We start from the raw sequence: 18,697 nt of genomic DNA, 5'->3' as shown, positions 1-18,697 counted from the left end.
TCCCACAACAATGTCACTCATGGATCGCGTGTCAGTTACCAATAGGATAGTTCATGTTACTGACATACATCAGTCACGAGTAGGATAGATCATGTCTAACATATACCACACGTCAGTCACCAATAGGATAGTTTATGTCTAACATGTAACACACGTCAGTCACCAAATTGATAGTTTGTGTCTAACATGTACCACACGTAAGTCATCAATAAGATAGTTGATGTCTAACATGTACCACACGTCAGTCACCTAAAAGATAGTTTATGTCTAACATGTACCACACGTAATTCATCAATAAGATAGTTTATGTCTAACATGTACCACACGTAAGTCATCAATAAGATAGTTCATGTCTAACATGTACCACACGTCGATCAGTCACCAATAGGATCATGGTTCATGTCGGTGATGAGTGATGTGGTTATATAACCAATCTTTGGTGACGTTCATAGGATGTGAAAAGTTCATCAAACTGTTTTCACACGCTTAGATATGAAGCCTACAGAATACCAAACGTTTCCCTCATAATTATCCATAACTATATATCAGGGTAATCCGGCATCAGCCAGGATCGACATTTTCTTAAGTTTTTAACAATCCCGTTGTCCCAAATTCCGATGACAGCAATAAAACTAATGTTTGATAATTAGAAAAATCAGTGTTCAATTAATATTTCAAACGTGGAACTATAAACTCACGTTCCAAAACATGAATAATAATTTTACATACTTTGAAATGAAATTCATTCAATTAAATTCGATATCAAATTTAAATCTCTGATCCAATCCTTCCCACCCAGTTTTACACGAACCTACAAGCAAAAACGTAAACAAATTTTGACATGTATAAATAAAGTTACATGTTAAACCAAATGTTCAAGAATTTAATATTGAACAAAGATGGCTTTAAGATGTAGCGCTCGCCTGACTGCGTCATGGCGACGGTGAGGTCGACAAACTCTAGGGTGGCCAAGCCTTCGATGAAAGCGGCCATGAGAAACGCGCTCCCTGTGTGAGGATATTTTTTTAAATTATTATATATTGCTTTTTATTATCATAATATGATATTAATAATAAGATTTTGTAATATAATTTATTTTACTTGATTTGGGGTTTTATTAAGCTCGTATATATATTATACATATACAGTCATTTAGATGCGTTTCAAAATAGCAAATTAACATGCTAGTATTCATTTTGTAAAACTTTTAATTCGTCGTTTGGACTTCTTTTTAATATAGTCAGGATATTATACAAAGTCTATATATATATATGTACTGATATTTTCGACTATTGGTCAATAGCCGAACAGGATTGGCAACATTACCGGACAGGAGGGGCTGTGATGTGGAGACGACATCTGTACAACCGCTTCCTGTGGTCTCACTGACCTCGATCATCAGCTTCTGTTGTCCATGTTAAACATGTGGAGCCGTTTACACGACGGCTGTCTGAGCCCAATCACTGACCTCGNAGAAGTGGAGTATATTTTGTTTTACAAGAAAGAGCTTATAATCTGTCTCTTATACACATCTAGATGTGTATAAGAGACATCTGTTGTCCATGTTAAACATATGGAGCCGTTTACACGACGGCTGTCTGAACCCCCCCTCCACTGACCTCCTATAAAGACCTGTATTATTTTTGCCGGCATTGCCTTTTGAGTTTCGCAGAACTTGATTCGCGTGTTTGAATATCTTTTTACGCAATATTTTTTACTAAATAACTTTTTACTCTTTTTAGTGAATTTGGATTGCCAGTCTGTGCATCACGGCAAAAAAATTGTTCGGTTACGATCTCAAATGTCATTTTTCAAGAGCAGATATCATTAAAGGCATGACTACAATATTCATTTGTTTAAAATCATTTTAAAACAGTTCCAATATTCGTTTCAGGAATATATAATTGACTATTTCGGACTGATTCATCTATACAATATAGAAGTTATTGGAAGTTATAAACAATTTGCGACCTTCTGGGATATTAAAGCAGATCATAATCATTAGCTTGGTTGTAGTTTCACCGCAGGTCCGTTCATGATCATGCTCAATCAGCGCTAATTTGCGTAGGAGTACATCTCTTAATATATATAAAGGCCAATTTTGGAAGTAATTGGCCTTGAAGTGATAACAATATTTCGAAGTACATCGTTATTCAGTTTGCCTTCAATCACCGTAAATTCGAAAATATTACTTTCTTCATTAAACATATCCCATGTAACTTGCATTACTTACATCTGATCATTCAATTCTTACAAGGTGGTATATTAACCAGTCATTTCATGGTCCAGTTTATTGATCCATAATTTTAAGAATATATCACAGTCCGTGTGTTCAAGTAGATATCAAATAGTTTACGCTCGATCGGAAAACAATACAATATATCACACTTGTCAAAATCTGTATAGGCTTATAAACCCCATCAAACCTTAACTAGTTTGAAGTGACGTTTAATGGTAGCACACACATTTTAATAGTGGCTAAAAATACATTTAAACTACATAGCATGAGCGCACGTGCTTAATGTGACTCGTTGGCTCACGTCAGCCAACGTCAATAAATTAATAAGGAACAATGAGTGACGTTTCTGTGAAAATCATTTTCTTCGATTAATGCTTTGTTTGATAAACTTATTCTTTCTCAGCTGATTTAATTAATTGGGCAAGTAATCATGTGAAGTCTTTAAACCATATCTTCCTAGTAATACTAAAGCTAAATAATTACCTTAGGGTTAACGAGCCGTGCAATTTCGGTTGCTATAGAAGACGTGCATAAAGAAGAGTTAGGCTCATTTTATATCATGAATTATGATTCATTATTGGGTGCTTTCTATTAATATTACGATATATTTCACTCCCATAAAGATTAACTATATCACAAACAATTGAATATATGAGAATATACTATGAGATTATTGCAATCCAGATTCTTGTGCTGAATCGCCCACCCACGATAGTATTGAGATACTCGCACACAATGACCACAAGCTAGTCGATAACAATTTTTCGTGGCACGAATTATCCGTAATTTTTGATAGATGATGATGATCCCTCATGCCTGCTCAAAATAACGGAAAATAAGTAATTAAATGCGATTATAGATGGCGTGGGGCCTTTCAGTTGACCTGTCAAACAGGTGCATAATGTTGTGATATTTTAATCCTCGCTGCTGAAAATTCTTCGTTTGGTGGGCCCAAAAACGGCTTTCCTGTGGATTGCAAAAGCCCTTTTCATCGCCATCGAGTCCTTCGTGTTGAGCTTCCCATCGAAATATGTGTCGTTGATGTAGACCATCAGTTGATCCACCTGTGAAAATATGCCGAGCGATTATTATTGAACATACCTCACGCTCCACCCGGATGAACACTACATCAAAAACATCGATGGATTTCTCATCACATGTATGGCGAAGTTACTAAGAAAATTTTTCAAAAAAAATTCTGTTTTGCATGTCCCTATTAACTGCAAAAAGACTTATCCCATAATGGTTAAATCCAAGTGTTTCAAGGGATTAATTAAAATGACAACTAACCTTATCAGGCAGCTGACCATCTTCTTCATACTCAGCTGCTCGTGGGTTCTTGAAGTCGTTGCTGGGTAGGATTTGGTTCACGGGATTTGGCTGCAAACGCGCTGTTTTCTTGGCAATGAACCAAATAAAGTCCAGGATATCATACCTATTGCTTCTTTTTTGCAGCTCGAGTTTGATCTCAGTGAAGGCTTGCAAGATGATTGTGAGCATGATGTTGACGAGGATCATGCTATTCAACAAAGAAAATACAAAAAACAAGATTGGGGAAAACTCATTGGCCTGTTGCATGGATTGGAACTCGAATTTTCCCAGAAGCATCGAGAAGCACTGAACTACTGATCCAGTGATGTATGAGAAATCTTGCAGTTGAGTGAGGAACATGAAGTAGAATAGTGCGCAAAAGGCGAAGAAAATCACTGTGAACGCAATGAGGAAGTATGAAAGGTCGTCCCAACACCGGCGGATAGTAAGAGCCAAGACATCCATTCGTTTATTGAACTGCAAAAGCTTGATGAGCTTCAGTATAGAGGCAAACATGATCACGCCCATGGTCCAAACGTAGTACTGGTCCACCAATACGGCTGAGTCAGTTCTTACGTACGCATTCCCTTGAGTCTCGTTAAAAACTCGCATTACTTCCTGGATGAGTAGAGCTTTGTAGAAATACATGAACACTTCCATATATGAGAAGAAAAGAAGCGACAATTCCGTCCAGCTCCAGTAAGACGAAAAGTATTCCCATCTTCGTTTCTTTATCTCCCAAATCTCCTTTAGCGTGAAAAAGACCGTGGCTAGAACAAATAGGATTTCACAAAGAATCAAAAATTTATCATAAAAAGATGAGCCTAAGTTGAGGAGTTTGACTGGTTCAAAACGGCTTCGAACGACCACCCCACCTCCTTCGACGAACTCGACACTTATCAAACATGTAGCAAACAAGTTCACGTTGGCATTGTAAACAGAAAATGAGAGACTAACTTTTCGGGTGCGGCGGTCAATCCAGTGCATTGCTTGTATTCGCTTCAAGTTTTTGGTAACATCGTCGATGTGCCCCTTGAGGCGAAATACATAACCTCCTCCGCCATAGATTCCCAAAGTTCCAATCTCTGGCAATGTTTGAAGCTGAGATGCGGTGCGGTAATGGAATTCTTCAACAAAGCAAGTTTCACGCATCGACCCATTCTTTATAGTCCATTCGGCGCAGAAATCAGTTTGGTCTTCGATATCGAGTCCTCTTGTTCCTGAGCAGTCAGAAATAATGTCATCCATCGGTTGGACCACATTGCAAGCGAATCGTTGATTCCTGTTTTGCATGAGTATGGCATAGCCCATAATACGGTTGTTCTGGTCGTTAAGGAATCCTTTCAGTTGCAGAGGAGGCTTCCCATTGTAGAATCGAGAACACCTAATTTGCTTCAGAACTACCTCGTACATCCAACGCCAGAAATCATCCTTCGATGCCATCTGGAAAGAATAAATGAATGTCACTAATTTGATTTGACTAAATAAGGGTGAATCCAATAATTTTTCCCCGTCTGAGTTTCAACAAATATTTGTGTGTCCCGAATTGTGTATAGTCTCAATCCGTTGGGCAAGCACAACAAGTCATGATCGTTAAACTAAATAATTCTTCCGGATTTTTCAGCAACATTTTGAAATGAATTGCGTACGTGCATCTGAATATTTTTTTAACTGAAAAAACACATATAAAATGAAAAAAAAAATTTATGCATTTCCTAAAAAGTCGACGAATGCCCCAAAACTTCGATATACTTACTTTTGAAGCTGCTAATTCAGGATGAAGAGGATCCATAAATGTGTTGTAGAGGTTTTGTCTCATCAAAAAAGCATTATAGTCTGCTCGATCGTTTGCGATAATGAGGAGGATCACAAGGAAGCCGCAGTAAACAATTACTCCCCTCAAAACTGACTTCATTTCCCGGTTCTTCTTTAATTTTGTACGCAACAATGCTACTTCTGCTTCGCTGATGTCAACACCTTTCACTCGGTGCACGCTGCGCACATTTTGTGGGTCAAGCTCCTCTGAATGTTTCCATTCTTCGTCAGGCTTCAAGTGAGGCAAATCTTCGTCACAGTCAATGTCCTCCGTCACCATGCGGACTTTTGAGAAAATACTGAGGAACACAGCACCAAAAATTACCTTTAACCACTGAGTTACAACCAATGAAATTAAGAAGCTCGAAAAAAAAGATGAAAACCACTTGATTGTTTTGATGTTTCCCCACATGATGCCGTATGACCAAACAAAGAAGGCTGAAAGAGCAATGAGTAGAAGAGCGAGAATCCAGGCGATGAGTCGAGTCCACCATGGCAGACATTTAATAACAGGTGTGTCTTTCGTTCGCTTAACCAACTTGGTTTCATCGATGGGAATCTTACTCTTTGCTTCAGCCAAGACCTCATCTAAGCCGGAGTCTTTCAACTGTTTCTTTTTCTGTTTTTCAATGGCATCCAAAGCCCGGCATCGTTTGAATTTTCTCGGCCGAGCCCGCTTGAAGATCATCACAAAGGGTAAGGTCACGGGATAGACGACTAGGAGAACCAGCAAGCCAGTCAGTGCGAGATCAACGGTTAATGGTATGGGTCCGATGTACAAGTAAGCGTCTATTCCACTCTCTTTTTTAGTTTGGTACCACATAGCATTCACCGCCATCGACAGATACAAAAAGAGAGTGCTCACGGTGACACGTCCCTTGCGAGAAAACCTGGAACCAATTGGACGCAGAAACATCGACATCCACATATGATCCTGGTTCGCTCCTCTGTTTGTCCTGTTGTACATTTCATTGGAGAAGCTATTTCCTTCTTCGTTATTCTCGGCGCATACGAAAGTTTGATCTACTTTTCCACTTTCATGGCTGTAAGAAAGCCATGCATTGGTCTCGAACGTATAAATTCTGCGCTCCTGCAAGTCTCGGATGACTACACGTTCAAGCTGCCAGGAATCGTAGGGAGGCCGTCCGTAATTGTCATGGAACACTCGCAGATAGTGGATTGGTCCCAGCGGAGCAGCCGTTGTCATCACGAAGCCGTATCGATCATACCGACGGTACAAGTTGAGTGTTGGCTTAGGTAACGATCGCACTTCGCTTTCGCCATATTCGCCTGATAAAATCATAAATATATTCGATTCACATGGTGCTTCGCTGTCCGGACCAGTGAAAGTGGTAATTTCGTAAATGTACTTGTCTTCAGGCTTGTTATCTGGGAACGGTATGACTCCCAGCCTTTCAAGATCCTTTTTGTCCTTGAAATGAGACCACAACATCATGATTATATAGAGGAAAAGAAACAGAATAAGCACTACATAAAGAGTTGAGTTGTCGAGAAATCCCATGTTTGCGATAAGGAAATCGAAATCTACGTCGTTAGGAGTTGGCAAGAATCCTGTTCCAAATCCTGTCAAATGAGGAGTTGCACACTTCGTCAAGAAATATTCAGCGTCATTTACTTCCAAGCCGTCCCCGACCCACAGCGTCGTCGATTGATTGAAGAAATAGCAGGCAGAGACGAAAATGCGGAAATCGTAATCATCACGGAAAGTTTTATCGAGATCTCCTTGTGTGACGTTGGACAGAGTAGCTCCGGGTTTCAGGACACCCACACCTGCAACAAACTTCCCAGTTCTGTTCCCATTCTGCGCAGAATTTACGAAAAAGACTCGACTTCCGTTAACGAGGGGAAGTTCGCTTACGTTTTGCGCTCTTAGGTAGTTCGTTGGCGTAGGAAACATGTTGTGTCCGATCAAAAGAATCATGCGCGCATTTGGTTTTGATGGAGTTATTTCAAAAGTGTACGCTCCCATGGGCATGGAAATGTTGAAGTAGTGATACACGAGATTAATGTTTGAGTTCATATTTGCAGTTACATTCGCACGTCGAGGTTCGGGTAATGTTTCTGGTGTTCTCGGTATTTCAAAAATGATGGGATTTTTCTGACCACTCACTTCAACCACTTTTTGCTCCAAAGAAACTTCTGCCTGCATGATACTTGATTTGTATGATAAATAATTCGCTGTCGCACTGTAGTAATGCGTAATGCATGGCCAATGCACAACTGTGATTCCTATTTCTGTACGGCAGATTGAATACTCGTCAAACTGTTTAGAAGGGCAAAACCTTTTGGGAAAGATAGTTTTTGCTCGCTGCTCCTCTGGCGATTTGATAGTAAGTCCATTTACGAGCATTTCCTCTCCAATTTTCGTAATTAACATTGATGCTCCCGAATCAGTTTTTGCTGAAACAAATTCTCCTTTAACGAGTTTAGCCTGAATTTCTGCGCTGATGCCTTGCAAAATTTCAAGCATCTCAGTTACGTGATTCGCAAACTTTCTACCTGAGTTCTGTAGAACACTATTAGTAAGCACGTCAGTAGTTCCTGTAGGTACGACCAAATCGAGATCATCACCTATGTCTGTGTCGTAGGTCATGTCTGCAGCAAACAACATGTCCCGAGGCGGAGCTTTGTTACCATTTTTTGGAACACTATTTGCGCTAATCATCATGGCTGTCATTGTACTTAAAGAAGTTTCCATAAAAGGTTCTAACTCTTTAGGAGAAGCTACGTCAAAATTCCTAATGTTACTACTCATTCTTCGGAGAACCTCCAAGACCTTACCCCTGGTAGAAAGATCAATGGCATAGTTAGCCGTTTCCGACTGGAGGAGACCTTGAAGGGCGCTACTAAGAGTTTCCATTTTGATATGGACTTGATTCAGAGTAGTTGCAGGCCCTTCGCTTTGCAACGTTTCTATCTCAGATGCCGAAATGTTGGAAAGTAGCACTAGAAGTTGATCAATCGCAGCTTGCGTCATGTTAGCTGTGTCATTTGGCCGAAGAGACATCCATTCAGCGTTCTGGAGAACTGAGTTGTAAGCTTTTGTGAGCATCGCCACCATCGACTGGTCCCCTTGGTCTTTGTATTGCTGTATGAGTTCGCTGGTTGCAGCTTCCTCAAACTGATTTTTGGATATCATCGCAGCATCGACCTTGCCTACGTTGACGTCTGTACACGAGTCGAGTATGTCGCAAATGCTGACGTAAACATCAAGCACTCCAACGGGCAGAATAACACCTAGACTGTTTCGCTTGGTTGCGGCCATTATGGATTTGGATGTTGTTCCGTCGGTTTTATTTTGACAGTAGAAGTATACATATTCTCCTAAACCGAGGTTTTCAGGATCTTTCCAGTTGTTACAGAAGATGTCGTATCTCGAAATGAGGGCGAATGAGTCGTTTTGGTTCATGATACAGTTTCCCCCATTTGGCGGTTTGTTTACTTGTACGGTTATTTGAGAATACCTGCAATGCATGAGTACACTCATTATTTTAATTTTTTTAATCTGTGTGTTATAAAAAATAAACTTTCAATCTGAAGGCAAAGGCAAACAATCTATTCTGGAAAGATTTTCTCACCCAGGTCGTCCGTTAGCATTGACTATTGTCAATCGCACGTTGTATCTTTCCACGGTGGGATTTTTGGCAAATAAGCTGGCGGCAATGGCCAGAGATGAACTCCCAGTTCCGGTGGGAAAGCCTGTTGAAAAATTCACACAATGATCTTTACAGCAGATAAAACGAATTCATTTAAGAAGATTTGTGAAACAAAAATTCAATTTGATTCGAATTCGATTCGATTGAAGCTAAAAATTCTACACAGTGCGAGCTAACGGTTATTTGACTTCAGCAAAGTTGCACATGAATACAAACAACATCAAAGCCAAAATATCACCAACGTAATTCGTAATATCACCAACGTAACATCTGCTTTAATGGTAATCTTACTTTCTTCACACAGGGGAGGATCCATGGACATATCCACCCCGTCGCTCGTGGTCGTGCTGGTGCAGTTGGAAACTTGAAGCGGAGTGCCGGACCTAAGAAATTTATTTCCATTTAAAAAGACGAACTCAGTTGTTTCTGAACCAGTAGATTGTTCATAGGTATGATTCATATTTTTATTAGTATGCGTATATTAATTATCAGGTTTTTCATTATGAGCTCTCGACGAAAATTTTCTTACTCAACAGCATAAAAATGTTATTTGACAAAACAAGTTGCCCAATTTGTCAATCAGAAACAATCTGACGCACAGCTAAGCTCCTCGGTCAGTTATTGAAAAATATAAATTTTCCGCTGAAACTCGGAGTGGTCCCACATTTTGAGTCAGTTATCATTTTACTTGCTCGCCGACGGCTTGTTCTTTTAGCTGAGGTTTTGCTTACTCGACGAGAACGATAAATTTTATCTGATGTCGTTCGTCAACGATCATAAATTTTAGCTATGTTTACTCACTCGCCGAGTAAGATACCCAAGCTGATGTTTCACCGAATTATTAAAGATATCAACTCCTCCATGATGTTTCTCACACTCGCCGCAGATACCAACTCCTTCATGAAGTTCACTCGCTCGCCGATGATCCCAAATACCAACTCCCCTACGATGTTCCGCTCGCACTCCGATAATACCAACTCCCCTACAATGTTCCGCTCGCACGCCGATGATACCAACTCCCCTGCGATGTACCGCTCGCTCGCCGAAAATGCCAACTCCCTCATGTCGCTCGCTCGCCGAAGATACCAACTCCCCCATGATACTCCGCTCACTCGCCGATGATAGCAACTCCCCTACGATGTTCCGCTCGCACGCCGATGATACCAACTCCCCTATACGATGTTCCGCTCGCACGCCGATAATACCAACTCCCCTACAATGTCTGTCTCTTATACACATCTAGATGTGTATAAGAGACAGGGTCAAATATCCCTGCTCGTCTCACCTAATCGTGTAGGTCAAGTTGCAGTTGATGATGCTCAATCCCTCCTCTCGTACAGGCAACATCCTGTACTGAGAGCGCGCAAAGTGGGTGTAGTTTACCGCATCCACGATCCACACCCGCGGGAACCTGCAGGCGAGATCTTCCACGACCATCTCCAGAACTGAAGGCAGGTTCATGTAGAAGTCGAACGCCAGTGCGTTGATCTCGTATACGCCCACTTTCCTGGTTAAACAACGATGAATAAACGTGAATAAAACTTGAATAAAACATGAATATCTGTTTTCAAAGCGTCGATAGCTTTTGTTACCCGCATAACTGCAGGAAAACTGATTTGAAAATATAACTATTTATTTTTAACATATTTGTATGTCAGCGCCATGCATTGAAATTGGAGAAAAGTTTGTTTCAAAATCCTTTGTAGCAAAATTTATTCAAACGTCAAAATCATCAAATAAATGTAACGAAACGATGTTTGATTGTTCATAAGTTCGTGATTCGAGATGCCAATTTTTAAACTCTATAGAAAATTAAATTTTTACTTTAGATTACGAGTGAACCAGAAACTTCTGTTGAGTGAGAGATAAATAATGAAGCGCTCACAATCTCTGTCAATAAAATCATTTACATGTTACAAATCAATTATTACTTCAGCCATAACGTAATGTTTGAGGTGAGTAAAGAGTACGGCTGAGTTACTGAGAAGAATAGATTAATCAGGCTGATAACTCTTGATGAATTTTTGTTCGGAATGAATGGTTGATTATCCTGAAATTTCTGTCCACAAAGGTTAACGCGAATGCTGAATCTAAAAAAAACGTAGCAAATCAGCCCAAGCTCAGCTGAGTCAAAATATAATTTTATTACATTTAAACGTCTGTGCATGTAGGACCATACACAAAACCGACTCACTGATATGTGTGCATTAGCTTGACAGGAGCGGATTTTAGCGGGTGCATGTACTTGGCGTCGGCGTGCGTTGTCTTGCAGCGCGATGGAAATCCATATGTTTCCACGGGCGACCCATCCCCCCAGTCCACCACCAGGCAGGAGATGGGAGTGAGGATGTCGTATGCGCCAAACACTTGCTTCGGTACACCCTGAAATGAGTGAAGTAAAACGTTAAAAAGTTTGCGGCATCTTTTCTGTCTGGATGAGTCGCTTTTCGCTTTGTCTTTTTTTTTCGAAAATAGCTCTTTGTAGCTTTGTAGCTTTCGAAAATAGCTTAGTATCGCTTTGTATTCTTTCTTTCGAAAATAGCTCTTTCGCTTGTGTTCTCATCGGCTCACTTTTTTCTAACCCCGAAATTTTTTTATTTGATTGTTCCACTATCACCATTTCTATTTTTCTCATGCTCATATAAATGATTAATCTCAAAATTTTTACATTTTATCACAGTTTCACAACATTTTTTTGGTATTCGGACGTTGATAGGTCGATTCCCACAATTTTTCATAAGTCACTTATACTAGATTTATACCGGCACATACATATACCTATTTTTCTCGACTTATTGCACCAGACAGACCGCTTTGGCGAGGGTGAGGTCATCCTCGAGTCTGAAGTTGGCGATCTTGTTGACAAGTGTGATGTTGATGGGCGGTGAGTCGATCCAGCCTTGAACTGTATTGTGGCCGCTCACTATCAGGGTGAAATTGCCCTCCTGTGTGTATGGTGACTTTGTTAGCTACATGAAGTTGCTCTCCTGTGTATATGGTGACTTTATTAGCTACATGAAGTTGCTCTCCTGTGTATATGGTGACATTGTTAGCTACATGAAGATGCTCTCTTGTGTATATGGTGACTTTGTTAGCTACATGAAGTTGCTCTCCTGTGTATATGGTGACATTGTTAGCTACATGAAGATGCCCCCTGTGTATATGGTGACTTTGTTAGCTACATGAAGATGCTCTCCTGTGTATATGGTGACTTTGTTAGCTACATGAAGTTGCTCTCCTGTGTATATGGTGACATTGTTAGCTACACGAAGTTGCCCCCCTGTGCATATGGTGACATTGTTAGCTACACGAAGTTGCCCCCCTGTGTATATGGTGACTTTGTTAGCTACATGAAGATGCTCTCGTGTGTATATGGTGACTTTGTTAGCTACATGAAGTTGCCCTCCAGTGTGTATGGTGACATTGTTAGCTACACGACGTTGCTCTCTTATGTATATGGTAACATTGTTAGCTACATGAAGTTGCCCTCCAGTGCGTATGGTGACATTGTTGTAGCACCTAAAGTAGCCGTTGTGATTGTGTTTCAGCAGCTCTAAAGTCTACGGCCTATTTACTCCTCAATATATCTTCATATTTCCACATTATTATACATTTCAAGTGAGTTATGTCCTCATGTTGAAGTTATGTCCTCATCAAGCTTCTCATCCTCACTAAGTAGAATACTAATGGTTTTTGTACAATAATTTTAGGCAGAATTTGCGTTCAAGAATTCTCAGCTCACGGCAGGGAAGGTGACGTTGAAGAAGAACTTGACATACGGGAACTGCTGGCCAATTTCTTCCACGCCGTTTTCCAAGATCCTGAGCCTCCAGTACTCGCCTTCGCCTATCGAGCAACAAAAAAAAACACACTTCAAACCGTAGTTCATTGCCACATTTTCATACTTTAAAACAAGAATTTCTAGACATATATGGTGTGCTCGACTATTTCATCTCTCCACAAGTAATGACAGTTACCCGTTCGCGCGGTGGGGTAGATGATGACGCTCTGGTCTACGATGTAGATGTTGAAGTTCGGACCAATTCCATCCATCTCATTCCCGTCCAGAATCCATTTGATAATGGCCGACACATTGCGTATGGCTTCTCGCACCTCATACTGTGCGTCGGCAGGTACGGGTGAAAGGAAAAAAATTGGCTCAGGTTCAGATAGAGGAAATCGATGATCAAGTGCACGTTTTAATAAGATGCCATAAAATCATTCAGCCAAAATAGTTTTTTCTGGATCCTGCTTTTTAATGAATTTTGAACCATATTTTACGTAGCGACAACAATTTTTTATTTAAAAATAGTTCCAGATAATTTCTTCGGCTAACAAAAATTCGTAACCTAAAGAATTTATGTGGATATATCATCAATCTATGATAAAAGAGAGCTGCAAAACGTTGAGTAAAAATAATCTATTGACTTTTTTCGTAGATTTTTTCGGTGATAACATTAATAAATATTAAACAAGTCATTTACGAAACATCGAATCCTACATTCGGAGAAATAATGGCAATTGTTTACAAAAGCAGGACTCGCGTTATGCGGCGTCATTGTTGCCAACACTTCATTCGCAAAAGTCGCAACCACAAATTAGTTGCAGAGTTCAGGGTAGTAGTGACTGACACTTCGTTGGCAAGAGTCGCCACCACCGAGCGGTTAAATGCTCTCGACAGCATGACTCACCGAGTCCAGCGCCGTAGTGACCGACACTTCGTTGGCAAGAGTCGCCACCACCGAGTGGTTGCCTGCTCTCGACAGCATGACTCACCGAGTCCAGCGCCGTAGTGACCGACACTTCGTTGGCAAGAGTCGCCACCACCGAGTGGTTGCCTGCCTTCGACACGACCGTGCCACTCCACGTGAGCGGGACTGCAGCACCGCTGGCTCCACCGGGAAGTGACACTCCGTCATAAGTCCCGAAGTTTTGGATGAAGTTTGCTGGCAAATTCAGAGTAAAAGATGAACATTTCAGTATGAAATTAATTCTAAGAATATTCCGTTTGAAAATTCACATCTGGTAAATTATTATTAAGCACATGTAAGCTCAAGGATTGAACGATAATGGTATCTGAACTTATTAGTATTTCAAATTATATAAACTTCATGATTAAAGAATATTCTATCTTATCATCACGTAAAAATTTTTGGGAGTTAGTTTAAGGAGAAGCAGATGAATAAGGTATAAGTTTATTGATCACTAAAATCATGACAGATGAAACCTTGTTCTTGAATCAACAGATGCATAAGGTCACATGTTTCAGCTAAGGTAAACGAGCCCTAATAATTATGGTTTATCAAATTCATCCATTGCAAAAAAATTAGACATCACTTACATTAAAAAAACTAATAGCATAAATACAAAGTTCATAATCTATTGGAGTGCAATTCAGACCATTCATAAGCAATCGGCTCTTTGTGTGCACCTTTGACGTCTTAAGCAGAGACCACTGCTCACCTATGACAATTTCGGAGAGTTGTTGTAGTACCCCGGTCTCCCTTTTACAGGATACTCCGGAGAGTAGAGACTACAGCTCAACTTTGCTAATTTCGGAGAGTAGAGACTACTGCTCATCTCTGACAATTTCGGAGAGTAGAGACTACTGTTCTCCTTTGACAATTTCTGAGAGTAGAGACTACTGCTCATCTTTGACAATTTCGAAGAGTAAAGACTACTGCTCACATGTGAAAATTTCGGAGAGTAGAGACTACGGCTCATCTCTGACAATTTCTGAGAGTAGAGACTACTGCTCACCTTTGATAATTTCGGAGAGCAGAGACTACTGCTCATCTGTGACAATTTCGGAGAGTAGAGACTACGGCTCACCTCTGACAATTTCTGAGTGTAACGAAGACAATTCCCGTAAACTTATCTTTGATAATTTCGGAGAGTAGAGACTACTGATCACTTTTGACAATTTCGGAGCATAGATTCCACACCATAACTTAGACTATTTCGAAGGCTAGGAACCACTAATTACCATTGACGATGTCGAAGGATCGATTCCACTCCGTACCTTTGACGATTTCGGAGAGCGGAGATCCATCGCGGAGGATGATGTCGTCGGTGATGTTGATGGTAGCGTTCCAGGGTGGGTGCGCAGTGGCGGGCCATGAAAGTGTCAAGGTGTAGCCGGAGTCCCAGTCGTAGCAGGGGCAAGCGGCCGTCAAAGTCCACAGATCAGTGATGTTCGGGATCACGCGAATGAAGCTCGTGAAGTTCACCTGGTGGGTTAGGAAAGCATAATTATACTAAGGAATTTATCGCGGATAGACAAAATAGCGATTATACCGCAAGCGATTATATTAGTATTTTGGACCATACCTTATCTTAAACTGATGTCTTTTATATATGTTATTGACGTTGAGATCTTCTAATATATTGAAATCGACCTCTTTTTAAATGTTTTCCGACCCGTTTATTAAGTGTACTGAATGAATACTGTTTACTTCAATATATAATTATTACGTCAGCGTGATCTACACTCCCGTGGTCTACTGTATGAGCGGACGTGAAGAAAAATGACAAGATAGGACAATTACATTTTGATCTCTGTGTGTTTGATTCTGAAAGAATTTACATTGTGTTTAGATACCGCGGTAAACTCACTCTGTTGAGGGCATTGAAGGCCTCCCCTACGACGGTGTACTGTCCTTCCATGGGGTACAGCAGAGGCTGCGACCACGTGTGACTCCCACCCACACTCGCGTCTGAACAAACAGAGCAAATATTTACATCTTCCAATACACAGTGAACATTAGATCTGAAAATATATTTCAACGTTAAAAATTCGGAAATCAATTCAAATACTTACTATTTAAATAAATCGTACATAATAATAATAATAATAATAATAATAATAATAGCGGTTTCAGCGTTATTAGGCCGTAGGCCTATCGCCGATTCTTAACATCGCAGAACATTCACAGCATGTTGCGGTCTCGAACTCGCAACGCACTGCTACAATTCTGCTGTGCTTAACCGCCCGGCCTCCTTGCCGATTCTGACCAGAAACTGGCGCACAGAGCTGGGATCGAACCCGCGCCTCTCTAGTGCGTCAATCTTGGTACTCTGAACTTTAACCACTGGGCCACTCATGAAGAAGTTTGCATTGACGAAAGTATATACAAAGCGTTTGATTAAATATTTAGAGCGTCATTAGTTAGTTAGGGACCTACCGTCATGGTAGCTGTAGTACTGCACATCGTCGATGTTCATGAACATTACAATTGGGGCGCCCTGAAATTCAAGGAAATATTTGTACATTATTTTAATATTTATTTTCTTAGTAATATGTTTATAATTTCTAAATTGCCAAAATAATTTACATTCATGCATTGCTGGAGGTTGTTATTTATCTTTGCAGTGATTGTTTCATAGCTTTTTAATGTTCTGAGAATAGAACAAGCTACTTACTATCCTTTGCATGTGTGGTTATCATTGCATTATCAACCAATATACATAAAAATTATAAGGGGCTGGCCATAGTCGTAGACTACGATGTATTACCTGCGTGAAGGTTATATCGAGGGGCAGGCCGGAGCCATAAGCCACGATGACGGCTGGGTCGACCGTGGGCGGCAGGATCTGAACCTGGCAGAGCGCCGTCAGGGCGTCGGACTTGACTGGGCCCATCGGGCTCGTCACCTGAGTTTGAATAAAGTTAAAAGTTAATAAAATAAAATAAATAAATTACGGTTACCTTATTATGTGAAGAAATTTTTATCGTTAGCTCAGAAATGAAGGATTTCCTGTTTGAAATTCTCCCTATATAGTCCCTGTCAGGTAGATGAGATGCAAAAGTTATAATCAACTCATTCAAATGTAACGTATGCTTGAAAAATATGCAATTCTATAGTTCGTCAAATTGAACATCTCTATTAAATTTCAGTTAAACTTCGTCTAATATCCTAATATAACTGTGCATCGTCTGTGAGCATAGTTTATATATATTGCAGTGCTATTGACAATTTTTTGCGAAGTGTTTCTCTAACAAACCATTGTGTAGAAAAAGTTATCCCCATGAATCTAACTTAATTTTGAACACGAATTTTCTGTGTAAATCCTACTTATATATACTTTTCTTGTGATAATAACGCCAACTATGCAGAAATTAATGTATTTGCATCGTTCATTTGAACTGAACATTCACCGAAAAACGAGATTTTAAACTAAAAATGAACAGCCTGCATTCCAAGAGAACTAACGATTTGTGATCATCGATTCAGTTTGTCACAACGAGACCAAAAATTGCAGAGATAATTTTTTACATTTTCAGTCTAAGCTCACGAATTATTTAATGTTAAGTTACATAAAAGTAATAAAAAATATGATTGAAATTTTTTTAAAAGTTTATAAGAAGAAATTACTGATATTTGTCTTATCCTCAAGACTCATTTGAGATGCTATTTGACAGAACTGTAGTGAGTTCATCGCTATAATTCAATCAAACATGATTTTTATAATGCTTAGTTGCCTTGTTTATGAGAGAACAATTTTATCTATAGCTTCATAGTATAAAGAACAAAAGCAGAAGAGAAGATCGTTTTAGAGGTTAAAAGACATTAATTTCAAACTGCCAGAAAGTGCGCTAATGGCTACTCTAACAAACTCGTTCGCTCGAAGAATTACAACTTCACTGTGCTTACCGAAATTGAAATATCGATGGCACTTTCGTAGGCGAATTGCTCGGTGGTGACATCATACGGCGTAGGGACGTTTGCCACTGGCACGACAGAAGGCTTAGTGCAGTTAAGGCCCTGACTGAAAGCCGTGCGAAGTCTAAGAGCGAGGTTTTCGCGACCATCGTGTAAAATCCTTGATCTGTCCGAAGCTCAGCCTGTCGCTACCCTCGAGCTTGTACTCTTTGTAATATGATATCCTAGCCAGACCCTGTCTCTTATACACATCTAGATGTGTATAAGAGACAGCGAAAGAACAATGGAAGGTTGTAATTTAAACGCGCCAGGAGGGTAAGGGGGTAAGGAGGGTAAGGAGGCTGCCCCGCTACCCCCTTGGAAGAGGGTAGACGACGATCGACTCGGCCACTTCACGCGAGCTAATTTATGACCGCTAAGGAAACTGTACGACAACGTACAACACTTTGACATGCTCGGAGCCAGGTCCCAAGGAAAATGGGAAATCTACGATTCAGGAGTGATGAAAAAGTATTTTGTTAGCTAATTTCTATAAAATAGAGGGTGATTCAAATATGACTTTAATACCGATCAAAAGAGAATAAATAGTACTACTTCCTCATGTCTCAAAAATTTAGGTAAGACGCATCTCTCGCAAGTATTTTACTCTATTTTACTCTATTATTTTACTCTATCATAACTGATGTTATAAAAAATTTACATATATTTTGTAACTGTCGGGAAATTGTAAATAAATAGCTGAATGAGCATGAAAAATTTCAGATTGATATTTCATTTACGAGCGGAGTTATAATGTCTATACGTAGTGATAGATTCCCATAGGGATTCAGCCAAGCCTGCCTGAGAGCTCGCGGCTTTCAAGCACCACCTTAAAGTCCGGCAGCACTCCTACGTTTGGGTGCTCCTCGACGTAAAAACGTACGCTGTGACTGCTCGACAAATGGAGGAAAAACGCAGTTGGTTGAAGTAATTAGGAAGACTTTATAACCGGT

The 18,697-nt window shown here is 40.1% G+C and overlaps 1 protein-coding gene and 1 long non-coding RNA gene across 2 annotated transcripts; one reads left to right on the top strand and one right to left on the bottom strand.

Moving 5' to 3' along the window:
• Positions 1–2,344: 2,344 nt before the first annotated feature.
• Positions 2,345–8,318, bottom strand: LOC108679423 (polycystic kidney disease protein 1-like 2). The gene is made up of 3 exons (XM_018168042.2): positions 5,307–8,318; positions 3,530–4,993; positions 2,345–3,303 (listed from the first exon to the last, which is right to left on the bottom strand). The coding sequence occupies exons 1-3, from the start codon at positions 8,244–8,246 to the stop codon at positions 3,154–3,156; spliced, it is 4,554 nt and encodes a 1,517-aa protein (XP_018023531.2). The 5' UTR covers positions 8,247–8,318; the 3' UTR covers positions 2,345–3,153.
• A 2,011-nt stretch (positions 8,319–10,329) lies between these two features.
• Positions 10,330–17,884, top strand: LOC108679424. The gene is made up of 3 exons (XR_001931375.2): positions 10,330–10,339; positions 15,193–15,194; positions 17,805–17,884. It is a non-coding gene; the product is annotated as an uncharacterized LOC108679424 (long non-coding RNA).
• Positions 17,885–18,697: the final 813 nt, after the last annotated feature.

Source organism: Hyalella azteca, unplaced genomic scaffold (assembly GCF_000764305.2).
Source record: "Hyalella azteca isolate HAZT.00-mixed unplaced genomic scaffold, Hazt_2.0.2 contig9145, whole genome shotgun sequence".
In the NCBI taxonomy this organism is placed as follows: domain Eukaryota; kingdom Metazoa; phylum Arthropoda; class Malacostraca; order Amphipoda; family Hyalellidae; genus Hyalella; species Hyalella azteca.
This window is presented reverse-complemented; position numbering and strand designations above follow the sequence as displayed.

Excerpts from the sequence above, each read along its gene's own strand:
- LOC108679423 (XM_018168042.2), bottom strand. The coding sequence starts at position 8,246 with ATGGAAACTCTTAGTAGCGCCCTTCAAGGTCTCCTCCAGTCGGAAACG. Across the intron at positions 4,994-5,306 it reads CTGAATTAGCAGCTTCAAAA|ATGGCATCGAAGGATGATTT; the intron begins GTAAGTATATCG and ends TATTCTTTCCAG. Across the intron at positions 3,304-3,529 it reads ATGGTCAGCTGCCTGATAAG|GTGGATCAACTGATGGTCTA; the intron begins GTTAGTTGTCAT and ends ATATTTTCACAG.